At 41.8% G+C, this 25,833-nt stretch overlaps 1 protein-coding gene and 1 long non-coding RNA gene across 15 annotated transcripts in view; one reads left to right on the forward strand and one right to left on the reverse strand.

Annotated features, from left to right (window-relative positions):
• LOC109930527 (receptor-type tyrosine-protein phosphatase delta-like) overlaps positions 1–25,833 on the reverse strand; it is a 458,059-nt gene that overhangs the window by 19,356 nt on the left and 412,870 nt on the right. For all 12 annotated transcript variants that reach the window (XM_048614046.1, XM_048614043.1, XM_048614048.1 and 9 more), the window contains 5 exons: positions 19,941–20,095; positions 17,794–18,079; positions 10,605–10,783; positions 5,425–5,551; positions 70–195 (listed from right to left, as the gene is read on the reverse strand). In XM_048614046.1, the coding sequence (XP_048470003.1) occupies positions 70–195; positions 5,425–5,551; positions 10,605–10,783; positions 17,794–18,079; positions 19,941–20,095 (873 nt within the window). The remainder of the gene's footprint in view (positions 1–69; positions 196–5,424; positions 5,552–10,604; positions 10,784–17,793; positions 18,080–19,940; positions 20,096–25,833) is intronic.
• Positions 15,394–20,309, forward strand: LOC125486454. Of its 3 annotated transcripts, none has more exons than XR_007265110.1 (4): positions 15,394–15,528; positions 17,963–18,145; positions 18,224–18,334; positions 20,185–20,296. It is a non-coding gene; the product is annotated as an uncharacterized LOC125486454 (long non-coding RNA). The 3 variants fall into 3 exon arrangements; XR_007265111.1 differs by lacking the exon at positions 15,394–15,528 and adding an exon at positions 17,252–17,633 and having other exon boundaries at positions 18,034–18,145; XR_007265109.1 differs by lacking the exon at positions 15,394–15,528 and having other exon boundaries at positions 18,024–18,145; positions 20,185–20,309.

A 25,833-nucleotide genomic window follows, 5' to 3' on the forward strand; every position in this document is an offset into this window, starting at 1 on the left:
CCAATTTGTATCCTTTTTAGGTTGTCAGCCTTTTCTCCAACTGCTGCAACATTAGGATTTGATACTCACCCTTGCATCTGTGACCTTGAACTCACGTAGGATGTACTGCGGCATGTTGTACTCTGCCATTGGGTCCACCACAAAGTACTGATACCTGGCGGATCGCTCAGCTGGCCAGTACTGGTGACATTTCTCCTGTTAAATACACAACAGATCTGTGTTTCACTGACAGTGGACCAAGAAACATGGTACTTTAAGCTGCAGCTTATTTTCTTTTATAAAAGCTCCGTTTACAGAGTAAGCCACTGGTACCTGCTGGGCAGGCATTTGGCATTGAGAAATCTTTTTTTAAAAATTCATAAGAGATGGGCATCATTGGCAAGTATAAGATATATTGTCCATCCCTACTTGCCCTTGGGGGCATGATGGCTTTCTCGAACTGCTGGAGTCCATGTGATGAAAGAGCTCTGCAGTGCTGGTTGGCTGAGATGATGAAGAGATAGACATATACTTCCAAGTCAGGGTGCTGTGTAACTTGGAAGGGAACATGGAGTGAGTGGTTTTCTCGTCCACTTGCTGCCCTTGTTCTTCTAAGAGGGCATGTATCTTGCAGTACACTGACCAGATTCACTCAGTGCCAAGTTTAAGTCATGTCAGCCTCGGTTAATCTGGCAATGTGAGTTTGGTATTGTCATGGGCTGGAACTTAGTCTGTTACTAAAAAAGACAGCTCAAGTTAAAGAAGTTTGTTCCTGCTACCAATCTGGCATATTTCAGAAAGAACTTATTGCAAACCCTGACTGTCACAAATCAATACCAGACCAAAACTTAGCTCCATTGTTGTTAGTCAGATCTGAATGAAGAGTAATGATGGGCATGTTGAAATCTATTGAACTTGGGTTTCGTCTGGACAGTCTGGATTATGCTTTTGAAGAAACTCTAGGATGCAATATCAGTGTCACCAGCACGGTGACAGATGGAACAAATTGTTAAAATTCAACATATAACACAGATTCAATTGCAGTCTATGCTGATTTGAGTGACCTCAGCTAGGGTTGGTGTTTTGGCTTCACGGCCCTCGGTCTGACAGCTTAAAGTGACTCCTGATGGAGACTTGTCAGAATCATTTCAGACAGGATCAAGGTTTAGCTGCAATGGGACGACCTAGTGGTATTACCGATAGACTGATAATCCAGAGATCCAGGTAACGTTCTAGGGACCCAGGTTTGAATCCAGCCATGGCATGGTGGAATTTGAATTAGAGAAAAGTATAACTATTACCATGTTGATTGTTGGAAAACCTCATCTGGTTCACTAATGCCCTTTAGAGAAAGACACTGCCCTCCTTCCATGGTCTGGCCTAAATGCAACTCCAGAATCAAAGCAATGGCTAACTCATAACTGCTCTCTGGACAATTAAGATGGGTAATAAATGCTGGCCTGGTCGGTGATGCCGATGTCCCATGAATGAATTTGAAAAAGATAATTAAATGCATATAATTAAATAATTTGCACAGTCTGAGTTCCTAAATAAAGAATGGTCACTTTCTGAAGAAGGGTCTAGGCCCAAAATGTCAGCCTTCCTGCTCCTCTGATGCTGCTTGGCCTGATGTGTTCATCCAGCTCTACACCTTGTTATCACTTGAAACCACAAGTTCCCAGCACCATTATGGGGCCAATATCTGACAGATGGAAGAAATTGCATGGACTTTTTTGAAAGAATTAGCAAAGAGCCCTCTTATGGTACAGTGAAAGTGTCCCGACCCCTGGACCAAGAGGCCCGGGTTCAAGTCCTACCTACTCGAGAAGGGTATAATAACATCTCTGAACAGGTTGATTAGAAAAGTAGGTTAAATTAAGAAAAAGAATTTGAAAGAATTAGCCACTGAACTGATTGTATCCAGGCTGTTTTCTAATGGCAAGTACAATCAATACGATTGGTTGTACTAGCTCCTCTTTCTCTCCTTGATTACCATGCTCCACACACACCTCCTCACAAATGCAGCTCTTATTACCTCTGTAAGATAGAGCTTCTCGCTGAGGCTTGTGATGAAAGATCTAAAGCTGGTTGCCAAGCAGGTATATAGATGGAAAATAGATCCAGAGGTATTTTGATATAGACTGGTAGCTAGATAGAGTTGGAAGGAGACTGAGACGCACAGATAAAATAATATAGATAAGTAAGATTGCTAGTGGCGTATGTAGGTAAAAGAGGATGTTGTAGATACGTGAATAGTTAAACAGAAAGGGGAGCTAATTTCTAACAATGAAAGCATGCATAATAGGTCATTAACCCAGGAGATTAACAACTCCTGAGAAAAGAATGAAACACTGCGCATTCTAATTATAAAATATCTCCTTGTTGTGACCCAGACATTCTAGTAGAAGCTGATTGTTTAAAAAGCTTCCTTTAGGTACAAACAATGCAAAAATAAACGGGAGGTCACCCAGTCCCATTCTTCAATGAAATCTCATTAGACAACAATATTCTTGAGGCTAGAAACTTGTTTTTGGAGGTATACTAAATAAACTGGTTAGACAGTAGTCCCCAGTCATTCTGGTCAAACAAATCCTGTTAACAGTCTTGGAATTTCTGGATGGCTCACTTAGTAAACATGTTCAAAACAAAATGTGTAAAATTTAAAAATTCTAACACAGCTAGAGAGACTAGATGTAGGTATGATATTTTCAATCATTGTCAGTCTAAATCCTGGGGACATGGTCTAAGAATATGGAAGAGAAGAGGAAAGGTTTCTTCACTCAAAGGGTGGCGAACCTGTGGAATTCTCCATCATAGATGAATGTGGAGATCAAGTCACTGACTATATTCAAGAAATAGATTGTTTTTAGCTTTGAAAGGTATCAAGGAGTATGTTAAGAAAGCAAGAATATGGCATTGAGATAGAGGATCAAACATGATCATAAGGAATGGTGGAGCAGGCTCAAGGCATCAAAACAGCCTACGTCTTTTTAGTTTCTATAAGTTGATGTCTTTCAGAACTCCAATGGTATTTCAGCAAATGATCAGTTGGTGATGTTTGCGTTTAATAATGCACTTTCTCCCCAGAATTAAGTGCCTCACCCCAATTTCTACTCTACCCCTAGCAACTTCAAACTTGGCTTAGTACAGCCTGTTGTGCTCCAAGGAGCGCTGTTCTTTCCATGTTGATTGACTCAGCTGCCAAAAGCAAACATGAAGACTGACAGTGTGTGTGAGTAAAACCACAAATCCAAAATTATATGTGGTGCTACAGGTACAGCCAGACTCAGGGGATGCACCTGTGTGTGAAAATTCTTCACTGATCTGACAAAATATCTCAAGCTGCAGCGACAGCTGGTACAAACTGTGAGGTAACACTCACAAAAATAAACACAGCTGTAGTGGAGAAGTCTCAAAGAGGAAAAAAGCCCCAGCAACCAGCCGCCAATGTTTGAATGATGAATTTGAAGACGGGAATTCATTCCGTTATCCGTAACTCATACCTTCAGAGGCGCACCGCTGGTTCAGAGATTCAAAATGGTACAAGAGTTGGTGCAGACATTGTGATCATGACATTGTAATTACTATGTGTTCTGGTGATAAGATTATGATGTGGGCTGGGCAGAGGTATTAACAAGCCCTCTTCTGCAGAGACGCAGGTTACATTTTAAACTCCTCTTTATGCTTCTCCCACAGTTTGTCACAAATTTCCACCCACTCCAAGGTTGCATATAACTTGCTCAAGTGGCTTTTCTTTGTTAATGGGCAGAGGTAATAAGCAACATATGCTACTCACCACTGATCATGTACTTAGCATCCATGTATGGATATTATGTAGGTTTTGTAAGGAATGCTAAGATCTGTTAAAGGTGTAATGTGAAAATAAGCAGAGATTTGGTGGCTCAGTGATTAGCACCGTTGCCTCACAGTACCAGGCATCTGGGTTCGATTTCACCCTCAGGTGACTGTCTATGTGGAGTTTGCACATTCTCCCCATGTCTGCAGATATTTCCTCTGGGTGCTCAGGTTTCCTCCCATAGTCCAAAGACGTGTAGGTTAGGTGGATTAGCCATGGGAAATGCAGGGTTATGGGGATTGGGTAAGAGGGTGGGTCTCTGTGGGATGCTTTTCAGAGGGTCGATGTGGACTCGATGGACCAAATAGTCCACTTGCATGCTGTAGGGATTCTATGATTATGAATTAAATTTACAGCTTCTGTGGTCTGTATGGTTTAGAACCACACTGGGCAGCCTCCTTATCTGGAAGTGTTGGTGAATTAATCTGTTACTGCTATTTTAGATGAGCTGAAGTAATTCCATAGCCAAGTTTTGTTTCCTACAACCTGCTCCAACTCAATGAATATCATGTGCCACAGGAACAGTCTTAGCATGCTCACTATTTTATCTCATTACTGAGCTACAGAGAGGACAAAGAATATATTTCTACATTAATCTTTAAGTTAGTTTCAACAAAACATTGAGGCCAAATTGGCTAAAGGGTTGTGTTCACCCAAGATTTCACTATGTAAGGAAGAACATAAGATTTCCTTTGAACAAATTTTCATTTTTTATGAACTGAGGCCCTATCTTGATAACAAAATCACCACTGGATGATAATATAAATTGACATAAGGCAAATTTTGCACTGTTGTCAGAAAGCATGCCTTCACATGGAAGATATTCACAAGGCAGCTGGATGCTATGATGATGAAGTTATAGATTTTTTTTACAAGGTACACCAGTTGGTTGAATGGTTTCACAGTTTGAACCACTGATCTTTGCAATACCATCTTCTCCTTTTCAATATTGAAGTCTCCTTGTGACAAATGCTATACCCAGTTGATGTGGCACCCAATTGTTCCCAGGCATTTGCCAATGTTCCTCATATCAGTTAATAGAAGGGTGAGGTACAATTTCTCTGAGTTGCTTTCTACAGAAACATACTTTCCTTCTGGTTGGTCTGGTGTCTTCTCACATGTATGTAGCCAAGATTGAGAATTGAATGATTGCAGGATTGGAGGTTAACACACAACAACCTTGTGGTGGACTGGATAGTATCACTAACTTCAGGACACTAACTTCAGGACTTGATGGCGATGAAAGTCATGGCATAATGTGGCCAAACAACTAGGTTATCAATCAATAACTCTTTCAGATATACCTACGGCGGGCTGTGAAAGTGGGAGAGGTTCCTGGTCAGATGGAACTGGGCGGTAGCTGTGAAACAACAGCCTCCACACATTAAAAGGTTCCAAGCACAGGGTCTAAGGTCTTCTTCATTTTGAGGGACTACCACACATGGAGCAAAGCTGCAAGCTGTGGCACCAGTGTTCTGCCTCTTTAAATAATTTAAAATGGAGAACAAAATCAATCAGCCACAGAATACTGGAAGAACTGATACATTTAGGACCTAGTTGATTCTGCTCTCGAATTCAATGATACTTACACGTCCCATTTCACGCAGTTTAGTGAGCATGACGACAATGGTAGAGTTGTTCTCCCATAACATTCTCCAGAAATCCTCTGTAGTCTCTGCTAAAGGACCCTGTGTAGCTATGTAGGCTTTTTGTTGTCTGTAGGTAAGAAAGAAAAAAACTTTAATTAGGATAAGAATAAGAGGAGTTGTCTCAACAGTGAGCAGAGAAATCAGTCCATCCAATGATAGTAAAAGGAAATGTCTAAGAGATAAGAGATAGTTATATCGTCTATAATAGATAGTTAATTGGGTGGAGCAGAGAGGGGTTAAATGAATAGAGAGAATCCATTATATGGTAAAATGCACATAGTTTGTGGCAAAGATTAAATGGATCAGGTAGAGTCCACCATAGAGTAGGATGTCAATCACTGAAAAAAATTGGCTTAATGAGCTGAATATCATTTCCTTGTTCAATGTATTTACATATTTAAACCCCCAACAACCAACAGCGAATGAGGCCAGTTTAATCCACAATGGGAAAGGAGCAACATTACTTTCTTTCGTAGACTTATGACACAAGCAAAGGGCAGGATTTTGCAGAGTTGGGAAGACCTTTGAAATGGTGAGCAGAGCCTGGATATGAAGTCCTATCCTCATTTCCAACATATCCAGAAACCTGAACTCAGCAAGGCTGTTTAAACTGTGAGCAGAGTTCAGTATCCAACACGCACCGTGGGAGTCCCAAATTGATTGAGTACATAAAAATGTTGTAGAAAGATTAAATAAGGTCTATTTAAGAAAATTCTAAAATCCCACACTCTTTAAAAACGAAAAAGACAGACTGCAACTACCAGTAAAAATGAACAACAAGTCACATTCGGAGGTGCTTTGTTGACAGGTCATCTGATTAGGGAAAAAGCATGACCATCTGGTTGTGGTAGGGTTTTATGGTGCATTGGTAGTGTCCCTACCTTTGGGCCAGGAGGCCTGGGTGGAGAGGTGTGTCACAACACATCTGAACAAATTGATTTAGAAAAACATATTTGCTTGAGCAGTTTCAATACAGTTCTTTGTTGACATTTCCTCAGCGCTATTATTAAGCTGTTGTGAATGATTGGCTGTGTTTCCAAAAAAAAATTCACTAGGGTTCACAGTTTGAGTAACAGTTTAAAGAGTCTATTAAACGATCCTTTAGAGGGGTCTGAATAAATGTTTAGGGATAGTTTAAAGTTTTGGATGGGTTTCTTAAATAGGAGCTTTCTCAGTCTCTAATGAGGATGGGTGAGAGATATATTAGATTGTTTTAGAGTTTATTTTCTTCTTATTTATACAAGGTCTTCTCAGAGTGAATACTGGGTGAGTCGCCATCTAGGGGTCATGGAGGTATTAGGGATCATAGGCAGGGTATGGAAGGGGGGTTGATGAAGGTTGCGGATGGAAGGTCTAATGGTGTGTGAAGCAAGTTTTTTTATTCATTCACGGGATGAGGGCATTGCTGGCTAGGCAGCATTTATTGTCCATTCCTAATTGCCCAGAGAGTAGTTAAGAGTCAACCACATTGCTGTGGGTCTGGAGTCACATGTAGGCCAGACCAGGTATGGATGGCAGTTTCCTTCCCTAAAGGACTTTAGTGAACCAGATGGGTTTTTTTTCCTGACAATCGACAATGGATTCACGGTCATCATTAGATTCTTAATTCCAGATATTTTTATTGATTTCAAATTCCACCATCTGCCATGGCGGGATTCGAACCTGAGTCCCAAGAACACTATCTGGGTCTCTAGATTAACAATCCAGCAATGATACCACTAGGCCATCACCTCCCCCTAAGTAGGATGAAGTTTGAGACGACTGAGACAAGTTTTGCCAACAGCCTGATTTGATTGAGTGTGTCTCAATGATTAAACCACAACTTGGAAGGTGGGAAGATTAAGTCATTTGGCAACACACAGGAAGATTTGGGGTAGCTGGAAACTGCCCGCTGTGGAGCTGGAGGAACACAGCAGGTCAGGTAGCATCAGAGGAGCAGGAAAGTCGATGTTTCGGGTCAGGACAGTCCTGATGAAGGGTCCTGATCTGAAACATTGACTTTCCTGCTCTTGTGATGCTGCCTGACCTGCTGTGTTCCTCCAGCTCCACACTGTATTGACTCTGACTCCAGCATCTGCAGTTCTTGCTATCTCCAACTGCACAGGGTAAGTGGTCATTCGATAGCATTGCTCCACACAGTGCTGGGGCAGAGTGAGAGTGCTCACGAGCTGCCAGCATAGACAACACTTGTACTCGGTACAACATCAATGTTTCCTCTACTATTGGTACTTTGTCACCTACCAATTTAAAGAACAGGTGGCTAACTGCTAAACTGTGGAATAACTGCTAATTGGCTTTGACCTGAAAATGACTGCTGTGTAATCAAACTGATCTGTTTTGCTTTGCGCCCAACTCAACTAGTGGTAGGTAGTGAAGCATTTCCACTTACAGTGCAGATTCTTTCCTTCTTTCTCTCCCACAGAGAATTTTTTTTGGAAATCTGTTAACCCTGATGTCTGTGAGCCAAATGTTTTCTACGGTTAAGGGTAGCCTTAACTATATTGTCTAGGAGTCTTCCAGAATGGACTAAAAATCTTGAAGATGACCCAAGAGAAAGTACCTGAGTCTGCTTGCATTGTGCTGATACTCTACTCTCAGGTCCTTCACTGCTCTGCCTGCCCTGGATCTTGAGGTACAACTGGAGCTTTTCCCAGCACACTTGTGGCTGCCCTTTGCCCAAATGGTTGAGAGGAGCCCCTCAAACCTTGTGGCATCTGCAGGGCTTTCCCCAGTTGCCAGCTCCCTCAGATTCAGAAAGCTCAGCTGGCAACCAAGCCCCACTCCTAACCTGGGCAGAAACCTGGCTTGCTCTCTTTCTCTTGCTCATGGTCCCTGACACATTCTTGCTCAGTCTTTTCACATAGACAGGCAACATCTGAGGCAGGTGAACTCCATTGTCTTTGCTCCAAGCTTGAGATAATGTGTTTGACTGCCATCTATTGGCAGAGAGGCACTCCCGCCTTGAAAAGCTGGAGGAGATCTCTCATCACAGCCCTATCATTACCTCTGCCACAAATGAAAATGTTCAAGAGGCTTCAGAAACCAAACCCTCACTGGTTCAGACCAAACCCTCACTGGTTCAGAAGTTAATACAAGTCACCAGGGCTCAACTGATACATTCAGTCTGACAGCCACCCATGAATTCTCCTTGTGCACCTTCCCTTACAGACTGAACCACACTCTTCAGTTCCAAGCCCATTCAACTAATCTGGTAACAAACAAATCATTCCCCTCAAATAAACCGCTGATAGGCAAAGCTAAAGAGCTTGTGTTTCTGACAGAATTATGGCAAGAAAGTATATTTTAAAATACCAGGAATAATTTTGGAATTTGACGCATCAATAAAACATTTGTTTTGCTGATTCTTTGATAAACCCGGCAACAGAAAGTATTGATGCTGCGGGTGGGGTCAGTGCCAAATTCTAATCACTCTTTTCAATGACTATTCTTTGCTTTAACATTCACAGTTACAAGCCCCTCTGCACAGCTAACTTTGAGTGAAAATCACAAACTAACAGTGCCTCACAAATCTCTTCAATTCTTTTTTCTAATGAATGGATTGATTGTCTGGGCAACTGTCTCATCGGTGGCTTAGTTGAAAATGTCAGTTGTTCGATCATGTGTTTTAGTATTTCGGGGCCCCTGATTTATGAATGTCTGACTCACAAACGCTCATACTTGTGAATGCAATACCATACATGGCTTTAAAATTTTAAGAGCCAACATACGAACATTTCCTATCGTTATGAACAGCTGCTTTCCATTCTGAATTGTGCTCTGACATGTGACAAATTGAGTTATGAACAGACTTCGTAATAGAACCCAGGAGCCGCCTGTACAGGTACAGGAGCCAAAATCTGCTGTACACTAACTAGGCTTGACCAAGAAACAGTCATCTTACTATCTGGGTGCCATTCAGCATTTATATAATTTATCCGGCCATTCTATTCTTTGTTTGAATTCAGCAGCAGGTATCAGTTGTGATTTTAATGGATCGACTCATTCTTTGTACGTCTGATAGACTGAAAGTGTGAGATTTACATTTATTCATTTATAGTGGGTTGGTACAAGTTGAGTGACAAGGAATCCAAAATCTGGGCAAGTCTAAAATCTGGCAGGACATTGGTCCCGAGGGTGCTGGATTTGGGACACTGGATACGTATCAAGAATTGTCAATGCAGTAACATTAAAGCACAGCTGGGCTTAGACCACTGGCAGAGCTGTCAGGTGGATCCTCTTCCAGGTATGTCTCCACTTAAGGGAAGTGAAATTTGGGAAGTGAGTTAGAGTTTGGCCACTGTCACACATAAATTTCACTAGCAAAAAGACCTGGTCATCATTTTGTACAAGTCCTGGTGAAATGGATCAAGAGAAGAAGAAGATATGATTAAAAGAGAAACTTGCAACCTTAGAAAAATGGGTATCATGAGTGTAGGCCACTGGCTTGTTGGAAAAATGCTCTGTGGGAAATGGCACTGGGTGTTCCAGACTAAGAAAACTCAGGTTTCTGCACTTAAATTCAACATTCCCTGCTCAGGGAAAGGAACAGGTTAAAAGGTCATCTGGAGGTGACCTCAGCTTGATGCGTGGATGAGCAGACGTCAGAAAAAAGGACAACACGAGATGGGGATGTTGTACAGGACTTAACAACAGCTTGGAGTCAAATGAGAAATGAGCATCAAGTGAGGTACCGCAGTGCTGTGAATGCTTACCGAGTTATATGACTAAACATGCCGCTGCAAACACTACAGAAAGAAAGCACCAAGGTTCTTCAAGATTGGGTGAATTACAAAAAAAAAAATCCTTGCTCAGCAACAGTTTCAGTTTGCAAGGCTTTAGGTTGACTGCTTTTAAGCTCCATGCCTTTAAGTGAAGTTCTCTTTTGCCAGATGACAGTTTTTTTTGCGATGAAATATGTTGGGCAACATGTCCAACCTATTAATAATTGTGTGAAATTGTTCAGAATTTAAAAACTCAATCTCCTGTTGCTACAACTGTGCTTCGAACTGCACAACAGATGGTTCTGAAAACTGCTCTGCAAACCTACAGTATTCATTACAGAATTGTGGCAAGCAGTCAACAATGGAGGATTCTCCTTCCCCCAACCCCCGGGCACTTACCTGTACCCATCGATAAAGCTAGCGTTGATATAATCAGAGCCCTCCACCCCACGGATTGGCTGTAGACACACTCTCGTCGTCTCGTACGGCATAATGTTGACAAGGCGGTTCTTGAACTTATTACACGGAAGATTGGCACTTATGAATCTGGATGTGTGAGCTTTGGAATTGGCCAGGCGCTGAAAAGAAAGGCAGACAAGAATGAAGGCACAGGCACTGAATGAAGCGCTCCTCCGTGTCCAACTGAAAGGCTATCTGCTCCACCACCAACGTTCCCCACTACAGGACCTCATCTCTGGTTCGATACTACCAGCCTGAAAGAGCGGGAGAAGTGGCAACACATACTGATTTGGTGAAACATCACTTCAGTTATCCTGGGCTATTAACTTCACCGAGGGCGCACAAAATATATATGAACTCTTCCCCAGTACAATCTGAGTTCACTCTGGTTGGCTCTCAAACAGGCAACTGCTCCTTTTCCGAGGTGCTCGTCCTGGCATCAGCTCCACAAGATACAGGGATTGGGAGGGATTGTGACAACAAATCCAGCTTGATGGTCCAGCTTTCTCCCGAAGGAGCTACAGAGCTCGACCATGAAGTGAGAAACTCTCATTAACCTGAAGGAGTTCTGTCCAGTTTCACTGACCCTTTCAAGTCCATACCCCTCAACGCCCCTGTTTAAATAACGATATTGAAAACAACAGATTCAGGTAGGGAAAATAAAACAGATAAAACATTTTCTGATGAAGGGTCTAGGCCCAAAACGTCAGCCTTCCTGCTCCTATGATGCTGCTTGGCCTGCTGTGTTCATCCAGCTCTACACCTTGTTATCTCAGATGCTCCAGCATCTGCAGTTCCTACTATCTCAGATAAAACTTCCTGCTGCTTTTATTTCTTCTTTATTCATTGAGAATCTTGTAACTCTGCTGAGCATCACTGCCACTATTTTCTGAGCTGTGCAATGGATGGAGTGAAGTGTAGACTGGCTTTGTCTAGCTCCCAGTCAGTTGCACCATCGAGAATGGCACAGCAACCTCAGTTCTTTCTCCTGCATAGTCTTTTTGATCATCTCATGACATCACAGTGCAGTGTATTAGAATGCAAGGGAAAGTAATATTTCAGATACAGAAACAAGATTCTTCAAGGAAACAGGCGGATATCAAAATTGAAAATCTCAAGTCTCACACATGGGGTTTTGCTCTTAAAGAAGACTGTGCTCCATTGCTGTGGTAATCAAACTGTGCTCTATAAATTACATGTGGTCCCCGAATCCTATCATCCTTCAGAGTTCAGGTAATTCACTGCCAGGTGTGCTTTTTGTTCATGTTCACTGGTTTGTTCTGTTTGAATTTTGTAGAGTTTTGGAAAGGGTTCTTCTCATTGATGGCCAAGTCCTAAATCCAAATATCAATATCTGCGAGGACTAGCAACTTATGATGTATGCACATTAATGAGAATGATTGATTTAAACCTAACATGTGGTCTCTCATGTACCATTGAGTGTACATATGCGACTTAAAAAGAGTCTTGGAGACTTCCATTCTCATCATCTAAGGGACTGAAATTACTTATCATTGTACTCCAGGTGCAAACATAACTTTATAAGTAAGTAAACTATGATTCAATTGCAATCTTTCCTGTGGAGGGGAAATAATGATTTCAGCTATTAATGACCAACAGGTTAGTTTCAGCTTAATTTTTGAAATCACTTGGTTCATTGTGACATTTTTGCTGCAGTAATCAGCTGGCTGGATCATTGCGGGTAACAAACAGCTGCAGGAATTGGAAATCGATATTATGGGTCTTCTGTTGACTGTTTTGATTCCAGGTAACTAAGCTTGGCTAAGTTGTAACTTCTATTGGTTTTTGGACGTGGAAATATTTCTCCTGACCCCACACACGCATACACACTCTCTTTTTCTCTCTCTCATACACACACAAACACATATACATTCTGCAGGGGAAAACTGAAATCAGTGTAGATCCCCCATCCCCAGTTATCATTCAACTTAGAATCAGATTCTTCTGCCTCACTCTCTGATCTTTATTACTCCAGTGTCTAAACCCTAAGGGCTAAAATTTCCATGTTAAGCCTCCATGCTCACAACTCCAAACCTGCAGCCTCTACCATCTAGATGGACACGGGCAGCAAATAAGACCATAGATGATAAGCAATAACAGGAGTAAGTTGTTCTGCCCCTTCAGCCTGCCCCATCATTCAGTAGGATCACGGCTGATTCCTCATTTCTAACATTCGTTTTCTTCCCTTTCCCTATAATCCTTTATTCCGCTACTGATCAAAAATCTATCTCAACCTTAAATATAGGCAAGAACTCTGCCCCACAGCTCTCTGTGGCAAGGAGTTCCAAAGATGCACAACCCTCTGAAATTAGAATTTCCTCCTCAGCTCAGTCTTAAATCGGCACCTCTTTATTCCAAGACGATCTACTATTGTCTTAGACTCTCCCCAGAGGGGAAATATCCTCTCAGTATTTACCCTGTCAAGTCCCTTAAGAATCCGATATGTTTCAATGAAATCACCCCTCATTCTACTAAACTCCCAACTTGTTTAAGCTTTGATCATAAAACGATCTCTCCATACTGCAGATCATCCTAGTAAACCTTCTGTGAACAGCCTCCTACGAAATGAAGATATTTTGTTAAATAAGGGGACCAAAACCACTCACAGTACTCCAGATGTTGTCTCACGAGCACCTTGTATGTTGCAGCAAGACTTCCTTACCCTTGTACTTCAGTCCCTTGAAATAAGGGCCAACATTCCATTAGCCTTCCTGATTATAACTGCACCTGTGTGTTAGCTTTCTGTGTTTCATGCACAAATCTCCCAAGTATCTTTGTGTTACAGCTTTCTTCAGCTTTTCTCCATTTAAATAATATCCTGTTCTTTTGTTCTCCCTTCCAAAATGAAAAACTTCACATTTTTCCATATTATAGTCCATTTGTCAAATTTTCCCCACTTATTTATCACTATCTCTCTGTAAACTGTTTGTATCCCTCTTGCAACATGCCTTTCCACCCATTGTTGTGTCACACCATTACCTGCAAGTCACACACCATCATGACTTGGACTTACACTGCAGGTCCTTCAGTGTCACTGGGTCAAAATTGTGGAACTCTTTCCCGAACGGTGCTCTGAATGTACCTACCCATGATGGACTGCTGCAGTTTAATAAGACAGCTCATTACCACCTCCTTGAGGACAATTATGGACAGGCAATAAATGTTGGCACAGTCAACAATGCCCACATTGCATGAATGAGTTAGAAAAAAAGCCACTTAACTTGCTCTTTTTTTTAAAAGATGCTTCTTAAAACATGTCTCTGTCATTGGTCTCGTCATGTAGCTCTGGTGTCAAATTTTGTTTAAGAGTGCTCTTGGTGAAACACCATGGGATATCTTACTAAGCTGAAAGGCATTATATAAAAGCAAGCTTTTACAGTTATTGTTAAGTCTTGGCTCACACGATATAACATTAATCTCATGGGGAGCTGCCCCCAGCCAGTCTATTAAATTGATTTTACGATACCCAAGTATTCCGTTGCAAACCTCTTCAAATGGTTACTTTGCGTAAACTCAACCCAACCTCAAAATCACTAGCCATAGTTAGGGTGGAGGTAAATTCATTTTTTGGCAGCAGGAAGGTCACTAACCTGGTGCTGAGGCTTGTATCAATGATTCCCCAGGCGGTCTGGGACTGGTAAATGCACATGAACTACCTCCATTTGCTGTAGGGTCTCAGGGAGGTCCTTTGGAACTTCAGCTTTTGTTTACAATTTTTTAGGCTTTCGGCTGCACTTCACCGTCAGGGTTAATTTTGAGAAGTGTCTTCAAGTCCCTGTACATTCACCTGAGTTCAACAACAACCTCCCTGCCTCCCCCTCCCTGCCTCACAACAATTCTCCACGCACATGTGTTGGCTTGGTTTTTATTTTATATTTAAGGATGGACTTATTTCCTGGGTCTGGTTGGTACCCACCCAGCTTTGACAGTCTGTCTGCCATCCTTTAACTGGATGGTGATCCCACCTTCCAGTCATGAATTGGTCACCTGGGGAATATCACACTGAGTGACTGTTTCCCACACTCTGTGGGATTTTGACCACTACTAGAACAAGATACCCCATTTATCACTTTGACCCCATTCCACCAACTGGTCTTTTCCCTAATAATCCCTAGCACCTATAACTGCCTTCAAAAAGTTATCTTAAATCTCCCTTTAATAATGCCACTACAAGCCCTCAGTGCCAAAGTTCCTTCACTTCCTGCTTATCTTGAATAAAGGCAAGAACTCAAAATGTTAATTCTCTTTCTCTCTCCACAGATGCTGCCAGACTTGCAGAGATCATCCAGCATTCTGTCTTTGTTTCTTGTTTATCTCTCTCTCTCTCCCTACTAAAATGCATATAAGCATCAATTGCTTACGTATAGAACCTGTTACAGGTTGCAACTTCCCACCAACAGGACTTGGCTGTGGTAATGTAATCATACTCTGACCAGGCAACTGTATCTTACACTAACTGTTACACTGCATGCAGACACACATTTCTTCCACTTTGATATCCCCACATTCTGCATCTATAAGTTACTGAGCTGTGCTGATTTCTTATCTTCTTGACACAAGCCCACAACTTTTTACTAAATAAAAATTAATTTTACGGGCATCATTGGGACAGTACAGATAAGGAGTGCCATTGATTGGAATACTGACTGTCTCTGGCTCCTATCCCAGACTAATGAGATGAAAGTATTTACAGACTTCAAAATCTGACTTGAATTCATTGTGAGTTGGACTCCCAAAGCCTCAAAGTTTTCCTTGGAATGACATTAAATTGTAAATCAACTTGATTTGCTCATAGGACGTCTAATACTCCTCCTGACCAATGGACAACGTTACAAAACATCAGGTGGGTGTTCTCCTGAGCATGAGGCTGGAGTGCATTAGTGAAGCAGAGTTTGGGCATCTAGCTACATCTTACTTGATCTGGAAGCACTTGATATTGAAATTAGGGGTGTAAGAATTGCATTGCACTTATAGCTTTCACCTTGTTGAGTGTGGAAACATACCAAATTTAATAATAAATCTAACTGGGAATCGTACGAAATATCTTTTGAAACAATCAAGTGTCAATATTGTCTACTTTTATATGAGCTATCAAATATAATGCTATGCAGTTCGAGTTAATTCACTGATAATTCACTCTTAATCAATTGGTAGCACATGTGTGAGCCACTTGGTAGTGGGTTCCAGCACTGAGTGTGGAATCCGAGCTGATATTTCAGTGCAGTATTGAGGGGGTGCTGCATTGTTGGACGTGTCTTCTCTCTGACAACACTTTAAAGTGAGGCCATGGTAGCCTGCTTGGGTGGATCTAAAATATCTCTTGGCAGGCTTAATGTTTCAGCCAACACTCCTCCCTCACCCAGAATCACCACAAACAGATTTTGTGGTGTATTGGGCTTTTTTCTTTATAATCACCTGATCCAATAGGGGTGCCGTTTCTGGAATGAGAGCTTAAAGCATGATCCCATTCGAACCTCTCAAGCATAGGATCCCTACAGTGACAGAGCAGGTCATTCAGCCCATCGAATCATGGGCAAAAGGGATACTTCCCCGCTGCTCCGGCTAGCCTTTAACCCCCAAATGACACATGAAGGTACCTGATTGAGTCATTTATCTCACGGCTGTTTATAGAAACATTGGTGTGACAAATTAATTCATGGGTTTCCCACATTACAAGAGATCTTGAAAAGTTCTTCATTGTTTGTAAAGCAATTTGGGATGGTCCAAGACATGACAGGCTGCTATACAAACGCAAGTTCTTGTTTGTTCCTCATTAAAGCTAGTTAACAGATGTGCATGTATGCCTCATTTAGTCATGACTCTCTATTTCAGGAGGAATTGCTACAAGCTTTTAAAATCTATACTAGACGAACAGTTTGCATAAAGAGCAACTGCAATTGTCTTGTGCCTTTTGTTTTTGCTGAGCTCAGATCAGGCGAGGCAATAGGTTCAATCGTCAGACAGTTCTCAGTTAATAAATCTTAGCCATGGTGCTTGGAGACATTCTTGTGCCAGACAGCAGAAAACTCAGCCAGTGTTCCCATTCTCTAGGGCTATCTAGTGACTTCTGGAAAAAGGGTATACAAGTGTCTGCCAGACGAAGATTGAATTGGGTTTGACTGTAATGTCCTCACTATTGATCTCACTGTCTGGGGTGACAGATGGAGGATGGCTGTTTTTTGTGAAGTCATTCACGACGACTAACCATCAATGGAATCTTAAATACAGAAGGCTCCAGGGCTCAATTTGCAAATGGTGAGTTAAATGCATTAGGTGGCATAAATAGGGCAGTAAACAGACTGGAAAGGTGGCATGTGCATACCCTGCTGCCTTCCTGCCTCTGCCCCAATTATAAGGGAGTGGATAGAATCAGGGCTGGTCTTCATCTCCCACCACCAATTGAGGCCCTGAAACAGGCCATTAATGTCCACTTAAAGGCTGATGCTCCCATTCACCAAGTGGTAGGTGAGTGACTCTGACAGGAAGTCTGAAAAGCAAACCCTGTTTGTGGGGTCGCTTGCATCTTCCAAGAGAGGGTCCCTCATTCAAAGGTGCTCAGTGATTGATTGAGAGACATGGTATTGGGTAGGAAAGTGGGTCGGGTACTGCTGAGTGCAACCTCATCGCTGCCTTTGCTGTTGCTGGCGCTCTCGCTCAGCCTCACCCTATGATGCCCCTCCTGCAGTCACTCATCCATAGCCTGGGCCCCCTCTGTGATCGTGGACCTCATCTGGGTGCAGTACCAGCAGCAACCACCACCTCCTCAGTGGTGCTAGCAAGCAATGGACAGCCCCTGTTCGGAGTGACTGGAAGCTCTTGGTGCATGGGCCCTGTGTGTCCAGGGTCCTTAATCCTGGGAAGGCCCACCACTGCCTGACTGACATGTAGTGCAGCAAGTCTTCCTGAAAAATGGCAACACAGGGCTCTCACTGGCTCTTCAGCTAACAGGTGAGTTCACAATTAGCCATGTTAAATGTCACCTCAAGAATTGATTAGTGGTGGCTGGGAACCATTAATATAAAAACACAGCAATCCTCTAGTTCCTCCCCAGTTGTATCCCCCAGCCTTTCTCTCTCCTGTACCAGAACAATGTGGTCAGTCTTCTTACCTTGAACTCTAGCTCCATTCCTGTGACATGCTCTCCTGACTCAACCTGCGTGAGTTTCTGAATGTAAGAGAACAAGTTCCTGGCCATCACCTCTGTGGTCCCACAAGCCACTGCTTCCAGCAATGCATCATGGATAAAAATGTACTGATCCTCTGTCTGCACCATGTAGTTCCGTTGTGACCTCATCAATGTCACGTGGCCATAGATGTCAACTGTCTTCTCATGTTTTATTCTCTCGAGCATCGCATCAATGACAATGAAACAGCCGGTTCGACCAACTCCAGCACTGAAAGGTGAATTGAAATAATTCAGGTCGTGTTGCTGGGGCTGTTCCCCACAGGATGGCATTAAGGTAATTTTGGACTTTAATACCTTTAATTGCTTTGCACTTCTTATTCTTGTGGTGACTTTGTTCTACAATTGGTTCTAGTGTCCCTGACCTAGACTAATGAAGAAAGATTCTTGCTGCTGGGTGAGGTCCATAAGCCAACAGCTGACTGGATGTCTGTTCTCACACATGACGAATGGGCTTATGAGCAAGGTACTGGACGATTAATATTGTGGAAATGCCAAGCGTAAAAATGATGGTCAGGCCTTACAAATGTCTTTAAATAAATGGAGCTGCACTTGTTTTTCCAAATGCATATTAAATCCAAAATGGGTATTACTCCCACTAAATGAGAATTGACAGGCCTGCAACACCAGCCTAATTCTCATCAAGTAACCATGTGGGCAGCGTGGGCTGGAGAAAATCAATTCTATCATTAAAACAAAACCTTTTGTTCTATGCTCAGAGTTTAGTGGCTTTACAGATGGATTTAATAACGGACAGTTTTTAGTGGTGACCAGTAAAAGATTGGTATTAAACATCTCAGCCAGAAAAGGTTACTGATATTGCCCAAAATGGACACGTGTATTTATTTAAATTGATAGGACTAGAGATTGATAACTGTATCCAGAGTGGCCATGAAGAAGCCTGACCTGGAAGGCAGAAATTATATGTTTGTTTTAGAAATTACATGTTTTGGAATAGGGGCTGTTGGGAGTTTTATTTCCCCGTAACTACTGAGCACGTGACCACTGGTGCTCGAGATGAAATGTGCAATTTTCCAATACATCTTCCACCTAAAACAAATACAAGTCAGTGCTGAGTGTAGTCAACATTTTCAAGGGATGACTATGGTAGTTGTCTACTGCTACCCAACTGGGCTAGAGCCTTCCATTAACACACTATGAAACAGTTGTTTATTTCTTTTGTGTTAGGCCATAACCAGGAATAGTCTGTAACCAGGAATATAGGACTGTTGTGGCCTTCCCAATGGATTGGCAGCTGTGATGACATGTATTCCTGGAGTCTTCCTCTGCACTTCAGTCATCAGTCAGCCAACAAATCTATCCTTGTGATGTACTGCATACTCATACCAATTAGAAAGCATTAAAACTCAGTACAGAATTAAATAATGAACAAAAACAAAGTTGCTGAAAAAGCTCAGCAGGTTTGGCAGCATCTGTGAAGGAGAAAAAGAATTAATTTTTCAGGTCTGGTGATGCGTCCTCAGAGGTTCTGAGTTCTAAGTTCTGAGGAAGGGTCACTGGACCCAAAACATTAACTCTGTTTTTTTCCTTCACAGATGCTGCCAGACCTGCTGAGCTTTTCCAACAACTTTGTTTTTGTTCCTGATTCACAACATCTTGCAGGTCTTTTGGTTTTTACACAATTAAATAATTAATGCCTGTCTGTCCACTAAACGTACTTATTTCTAACTTCCAATATTTTTATGTCCAATAAAGATAAATGTTCAAAGAAAATGACAGTTTATTTCAACATTGCTATGATGTTTTGTCGCATAGTCAATTTTTGCAGACTACAGGCTAATCCTGGAAGGTTGGCAACATTTCGTTTCCAGCTATTCTGGTACAAATCTAGAGTATCACCAACTCACAGAGTTCTACCTTTGGTCAGTGGAATTACTTCTGCTACAAAGAAAAGATTAAACAAGGTTAGCTTTGGTTTATAACCTCTACAATCAAGCCCTGACTCAAACCAGTGGCAATCACAACAGTGATTTAATCATCATCAGATCTGATGTGAAACGGCTGGAGGCACAAAACATGGAACAGTGTCCAAATTAAGAGAAAGATCCTACCTGCAGTGCACCACCACAGGTCCAGCATCAGGAGGATTGCAGGTTTTTACTCTCCTTAGGAATGCCAGGAAGGGGGTTGGATACTCTGGGACTCCGTGATCCGGCCATGCTGTGAACTGAAACTGACGAACCTCTCTCTTCTCACTGGAACCATTCTGCTCATAAAATAAACAATTTTGCCTTTAAAAGTGGTTCAGAAGTATGTCGAACAGCTAAGACACTCACATACACATGTGTTTTACAGATTTACCAGTGTCCTGCTCCGAATGGGGTGATGCAGTGAATCAATGCATTGTGGAGAGAAACAGCAAGGCATCCTAAACAGTACTAATCCTCACTTACTGATCTTTAAAATAAAAGTGGAATTTCTTATGTGATTTCTATCAGTTTTTATTTCTCATATAGCATCAAATATTCCTTGCCATTGCTCATGACTCATTTAGGAGATGCAGCATGAGTGTGATGTTTAACTGGCTCTTTGTTCAGAGCTCCTTCTTAAACACGCATTGTAGAAATCCAGGTGCATAAAGTGGTGCTAAATGCTCATACCACATTAATAACTAGCTTTTTTTTCATTTTCGCAAAGATCCTTTTGAATCTATGATTAGGGACGTGCAGCAAATACTCAGTGGTACTTGTATCATATGATAGAATAAACAGCTAAAATAAAATACAGTATTCCAGAGCTCAGGTGAGCATATGAACCTACACCAGCTGATTTATCTATCACAACTGTTTCAAAGATGCTTGCATTTTTGTTTTTTTAAGGGATCATGACGAAAGGATTGTGAAAATTGGTTTGTTTGGATTGGCAGCGGTTTTTTTTTTAAATAGTTAAAATCACGTATTGGAAATCATAATAGTTGAAGCTAAATGTGGTGTGTGCATGGAACAAGCTGCCAGGGGAAGTGGTTGAGGTGGGTACAATAACAACATTTAAAAGGCATCTGGATGGGTATATAAATAGGAAAGGTTGGAAGGATATGGGCCAAATGTTGGCAAATGGGACTAGGTCAGATTGGGATGTATGGTCAGCACAGATGACTTGGAAGAAGGGTCTGTTTCCGTGATGTATGACTCTATGACTCTTTAAAACAGCCAAGTTTGATAGCTGCTGGATTTACTGGAAGTCACATGCCTTGGTTCGTGGCTACCTACTGTTCAGCTATTTTGATATTATTGCGAATTCAGTTGGGGTATATGTGATGAACAAATAGGACATCCAGCCACGTTTATGAGAAATCCTCTTTAGGAACCTGTGCGACAGTTGAAAAAAACTGTAACATAGAAACATAGAAGACAGGAGCAGGAGGAGGCCATTCAGCCCTTTGAGCCTTCTCAACCATTCATCACGATCATAGTTGATCATCCAACTCGATAGCCTAATCTTGCTTTCTTCCCATAACCTTTTATCCCATTCGACCCAAGTGATATATCTCGTCACCTCTTGAATACATTCAATGTTTTGCCATCAACTACTTCCTGTGGTAATGAATTCCACAGGCTCACCACTCTTTGTATGAAGAAATGTCTCCATATCTCCATCCTAAATCGTCTACCCGAATCCTCATATTGTGATCCCTGGTTCTGGACACACACCACCATTGGGAACAGCCTCCCTGCGTCTACCCTGTCCAGTCCTGTTAGAATTTTATAAGTTTCTATGAGATCCCCCCCTCATTCGTCTGAACTCTAAATGTCAGACCCGCCATCCCTGGAATCAGCCTGGTAAACGTTTGCTGCACTCCCTTGAGAGCAAAAGCATCCTTCCTCAGAAAAGGAGACCAAAATAGCACATCATATTCCAGGTGTGGTCTCACCAAGGCCCTGTATAACCGCAACAACACATCCCTGCTCCTGTACTCAACCTCTCACAATGAAGGCCAACATTCCATTTGCCTTCTTTACTGCCTGCTCTACCTGCATGCTTACCTACAGTGACTGGGGCACAAGGTCCCGCTGCACACTCCCCTCTCCCAATGTACAGCCATTCAGGTAGTAATCTGCCTTCTTGTTTTTGCTTCCAAAGTGAATAACCTCATATTTATCCAAATTATACTGCATCTACCATTGATTTGTCCATTCACCCAACCAGCTATTGTCTGTGAAAGGCTTTTGGATTAATTCCTCTGAACATCTCAAGAATGAACAAAGTTTGAAGATCCCAGTGACAACCATCAGTGCTGAGTGACCCATCTGCATGTGCATGGACACCAGACTGGAAACTTTTCATATTCATTTCATCCTTCAAGAGCTAACCATTATTTGGCCAAGGTGTTTTTTCAAACTTAATCTCTGCAGAGTAAATTTTTTACTTTTTTCTTTGCCAGGAAATTTCCTACCACACACTCACACAAAGGCATTCGTTAGAACCTTTCTCTTTGGTCCATCTATCTTAACGTGAGTTGGTGTCACATGTTTGTTTTTCAATGCTTCTGCAAAACACTTTGGGATGTTTAATGTTAAAGATGCTACGTAATTACAAAGGTAATGTTGTGCTTAGTGCACACTTTAATACTATATATAGAAGAAACAATCAGATCCTGCTTTCTTTTGACACTGACAACCTCCTGAGTAGGATCTGGGGACTGTTAAGCAGTTACCCATAAATTGATCTTAGGTTGCTTTTTGGATATTCAGGGCAGTTGACTTGAAGTGGTGGGCCAGTTTAAAGACACCTCCACATTAGAAGCAAAATATCACTACTGTGTTCTGTAAAGCAAACTCAACTCTTGTGAAATAGTATATATTCATACTAGTCAGCCTCCTGTGAAGTTGCTCATGGTAAATCAGCGAATATATTCGATCACATGATGTCCGAAGTAAGAAAATCCAACAGGCAGTGAACAATGCAAGAATTTTTAATGTAAGATTAATTACTTGAAGATAGTAAATTATTGGAGAACAAATTTCTGATTGGGATGGGTTTTTGATTAAGAATTGGAAGGTACTGGAAGTCTGGAGCATAAGTCTGAAATGTTATTTTCTAATACACAGATACTAATCTCTCTGCCCTCAATGTACTATATTCCTAACGTTGTCTGATTTTTCTCTGCAATGTCCTTTACATTATCTGGGTGAACCACCAATCAGTCAGATGGAACATCTTTTGACAATAAAATGTAAATAATAATTTGCAATGGTTTTTAGAACATGCTGTAATTAACCTCGAACCTCCCTCAGGCAAGGAAGGGTTTGATCGGGAAGGACAGGGCGGAATAAAATCACGACAGTCATTTCTTCAAAATGGTCTCCAGTGTTTTAGGGGGGTGTGAGGCCATTGGGTTTGGTTATGATGGTGTTTGTGTCCTGTTAAGCCCCTTCACCTAAAGAAGAAGAAAGGTCATGACTGGAGAGATGCCAGCTAGTAGTCAGCAACGTGAGGGCAGACTCCAAGCACAATCCACCATCTTTTGAGCATTGGAGTAGCTTTGGGGCGGACAGGTGGCTAGAACTGAGAAAAAGAAAACTATTCTCACAAACAACAATCATCAAATTAAGTGCCAGTCCCTTTTCATATGGTTCACTTATTCGTCATGAAACAGGAATTCTCTTCTGAGGAGCCTTTTGCAAGGAGGTCTTGAAAGTCCACTGTGCAATGGGGAGATGATGGCCGAGTGGTGTTATCACTGGACTGTTAATCCAGAGCCCCAGATTATGTTTCGGGGACCCGGGTTCAAATCCCGCCACGGCAGATGGTGGAATTTGAATTTCATGAAATACCTGGAATTGAGAATCTAATGTTGACCATGAACCGATTGTCGATTGTTGGAAAAACCCATCTGGTTCACTGATGTCCTTTACAGAAGGCAACTGCCATCCTTACCTGGTTTGGACTACATGTGACTCCAGACCCACAGCAATGTGGTTGACTCTGAACTGCCCTCTGGACAATAAATGCTGCCTGGCTAGTGATGCCCTCATCCTGGGAATGAATAAAAAAAACTCTTGGGGTGGAAGGATGCCTCCCCTGCTTTGGATGAAGCCCAGTTTGATCTATTCGAACAGATCACTTAAAAACTCCCATCTAAAATCATTGCTGCATCTGCAGAATATCCTCCCTAATTTACATTATCAGAGATGGATGACTCTCAGATCTCCTGTACTCAGTAAAGGATTGCTAATGTTTATCCCGACTGCATATTTCTTAATATCTTAATATTTGGGAACTAGATCTAGTGGCCCCCAGTAAGAAATGAAGGAGCTTCTAACCTTAATCATTCTGAACAGGAAGGCCCCAACAATCCAACAGCTACATGATGCCATAATTCATGTGAGCCTACTTCTGGTATGGTCATAGAGTTATACAGCATGGAAACAGACCCTTCGGTCCAACTTGTCCATGCCGACTAGAAATCCTAAATTAATCTAGTCCTATTTGCTAGCATTTGGCCAGTATCCCTCTAAACCCTTCCCATTCGTATACTCACCCAGATGCCTTTTAAATGTTGTAACTGTACCAGCCTCCACCACTTCCTCTGGCAGCTCATTCCATACATGTACCATCCTCTCAGTGAAAAAGTTGCCCCTCAGATCATTTTTAAATCTTTCCCCTCTTGTCTTAATCCAATGACCTCTAGTTTTAGATCCTCTACCCTGAGTAAAGGACCTTAGCTATTCACTCTATCTATCCCCTTTATGATTTTATAGACTTCTATAAGGTCACTCCTCAACCTCCGACGCTCCAGGGAAAATAGCCTCAGACTATTCAGCCTCTCCCTATAACTCAAACCCTCCAAACCTGGCAATATCCTTGTAAGTCTTTTCTGAATCCTTTTGTCTGTCCATCTTGTTGTTTTATCCCCCAGTAAAACTTCTGTGACAAATAAGTATAAATTGTAAGTACAAATTAACAGGACATGCAATGTTCCAGAATAATTGGTTCTTACTGGTTCAGCTGACGTTAAAAATATTTTCGCTGAAGTAGGGTGTACTGATGATATCACTGGAATATTTGTCTTCATGGGTTATTGAAAACTGTGCTATCCTGAAGTTTAGGATTCAACCTCCGTGACTGATTACTGTGCTTCCTCACAATCAGCCAACCTGTGTCAATCCCCAATCAATTTAGTTCGAATGTTCAATTCCAGAACGCCAGTTGGTGAAGGATAGATATGGGGCCAATTTGACACACTTTTTAAAAATTTATTTGCAGAGTTACATATTGGCCTGTTACCCATCTCCTAAAACTACAGTCGCAGCTGCAGCCTGTATGTATTTATAAATAAATTATCTTTAATCAATCTGTTTAGACATGACTCTGGGGCAGATGGGACCTGAACCCAGACCTTCTGGTCCACAGATAGGAACATTACTATTGTGCCACAGGGTCCTTTACAAGGGCACAAGTGAATCCCCAGGAAATGTCCACCACTTGCCTAGACTTAAACATGGCTGTAATTTAATATTTACAAAGAGCAATTACTGAGGGGAGTTTTGTGGTGTAGTAGTAATGTCCCTACTTCTGGGCCAGCAGGCCTGAGTTCAAGTTCCACCTGCCCTGAGGTGTGTTGTGACTTGACTGAACAGATTGATTAAAAGAAACTGTCCGACCAAAACAGAAATTCACACCCCAACTAAAACAGACAAATAAACCAAAATAGAAATTGCTGGAGAACCTCAGCAGGTCTGGCAGCACCTATGGAGTGAAAGCAGAGTTAATGTTTTAAGTCTTCTGATCCTTCTGCGGCATCCACAATTTTTTTTTATTAAAATGGACAGATGTCTCTTGAACACATCCAAAGCTGATACTGTGCACATTATGAGGGAAAGAATAAGTGGAGAATGAGATAGTAGGAACTGCAGATGCTGGAGAATCTGAGATAACAAGGTGTAGAGCTGGATGAACACAGCAGGCCAAGCAGCATCAGAGGAGCAGGAAGGCTGACGTTTC

The sequence above is a fragment of the Rhincodon typus genome, chromosome 29 (genome assembly GCF_021869965.1).
Source record: "Rhincodon typus isolate 14 chromosome 29, sRhiTyp1.1, whole genome shotgun sequence".
Taxonomy (NCBI): domain Eukaryota; kingdom Metazoa; phylum Chordata; class Chondrichthyes; order Orectolobiformes; family Rhincodontidae; genus Rhincodon; species Rhincodon typus.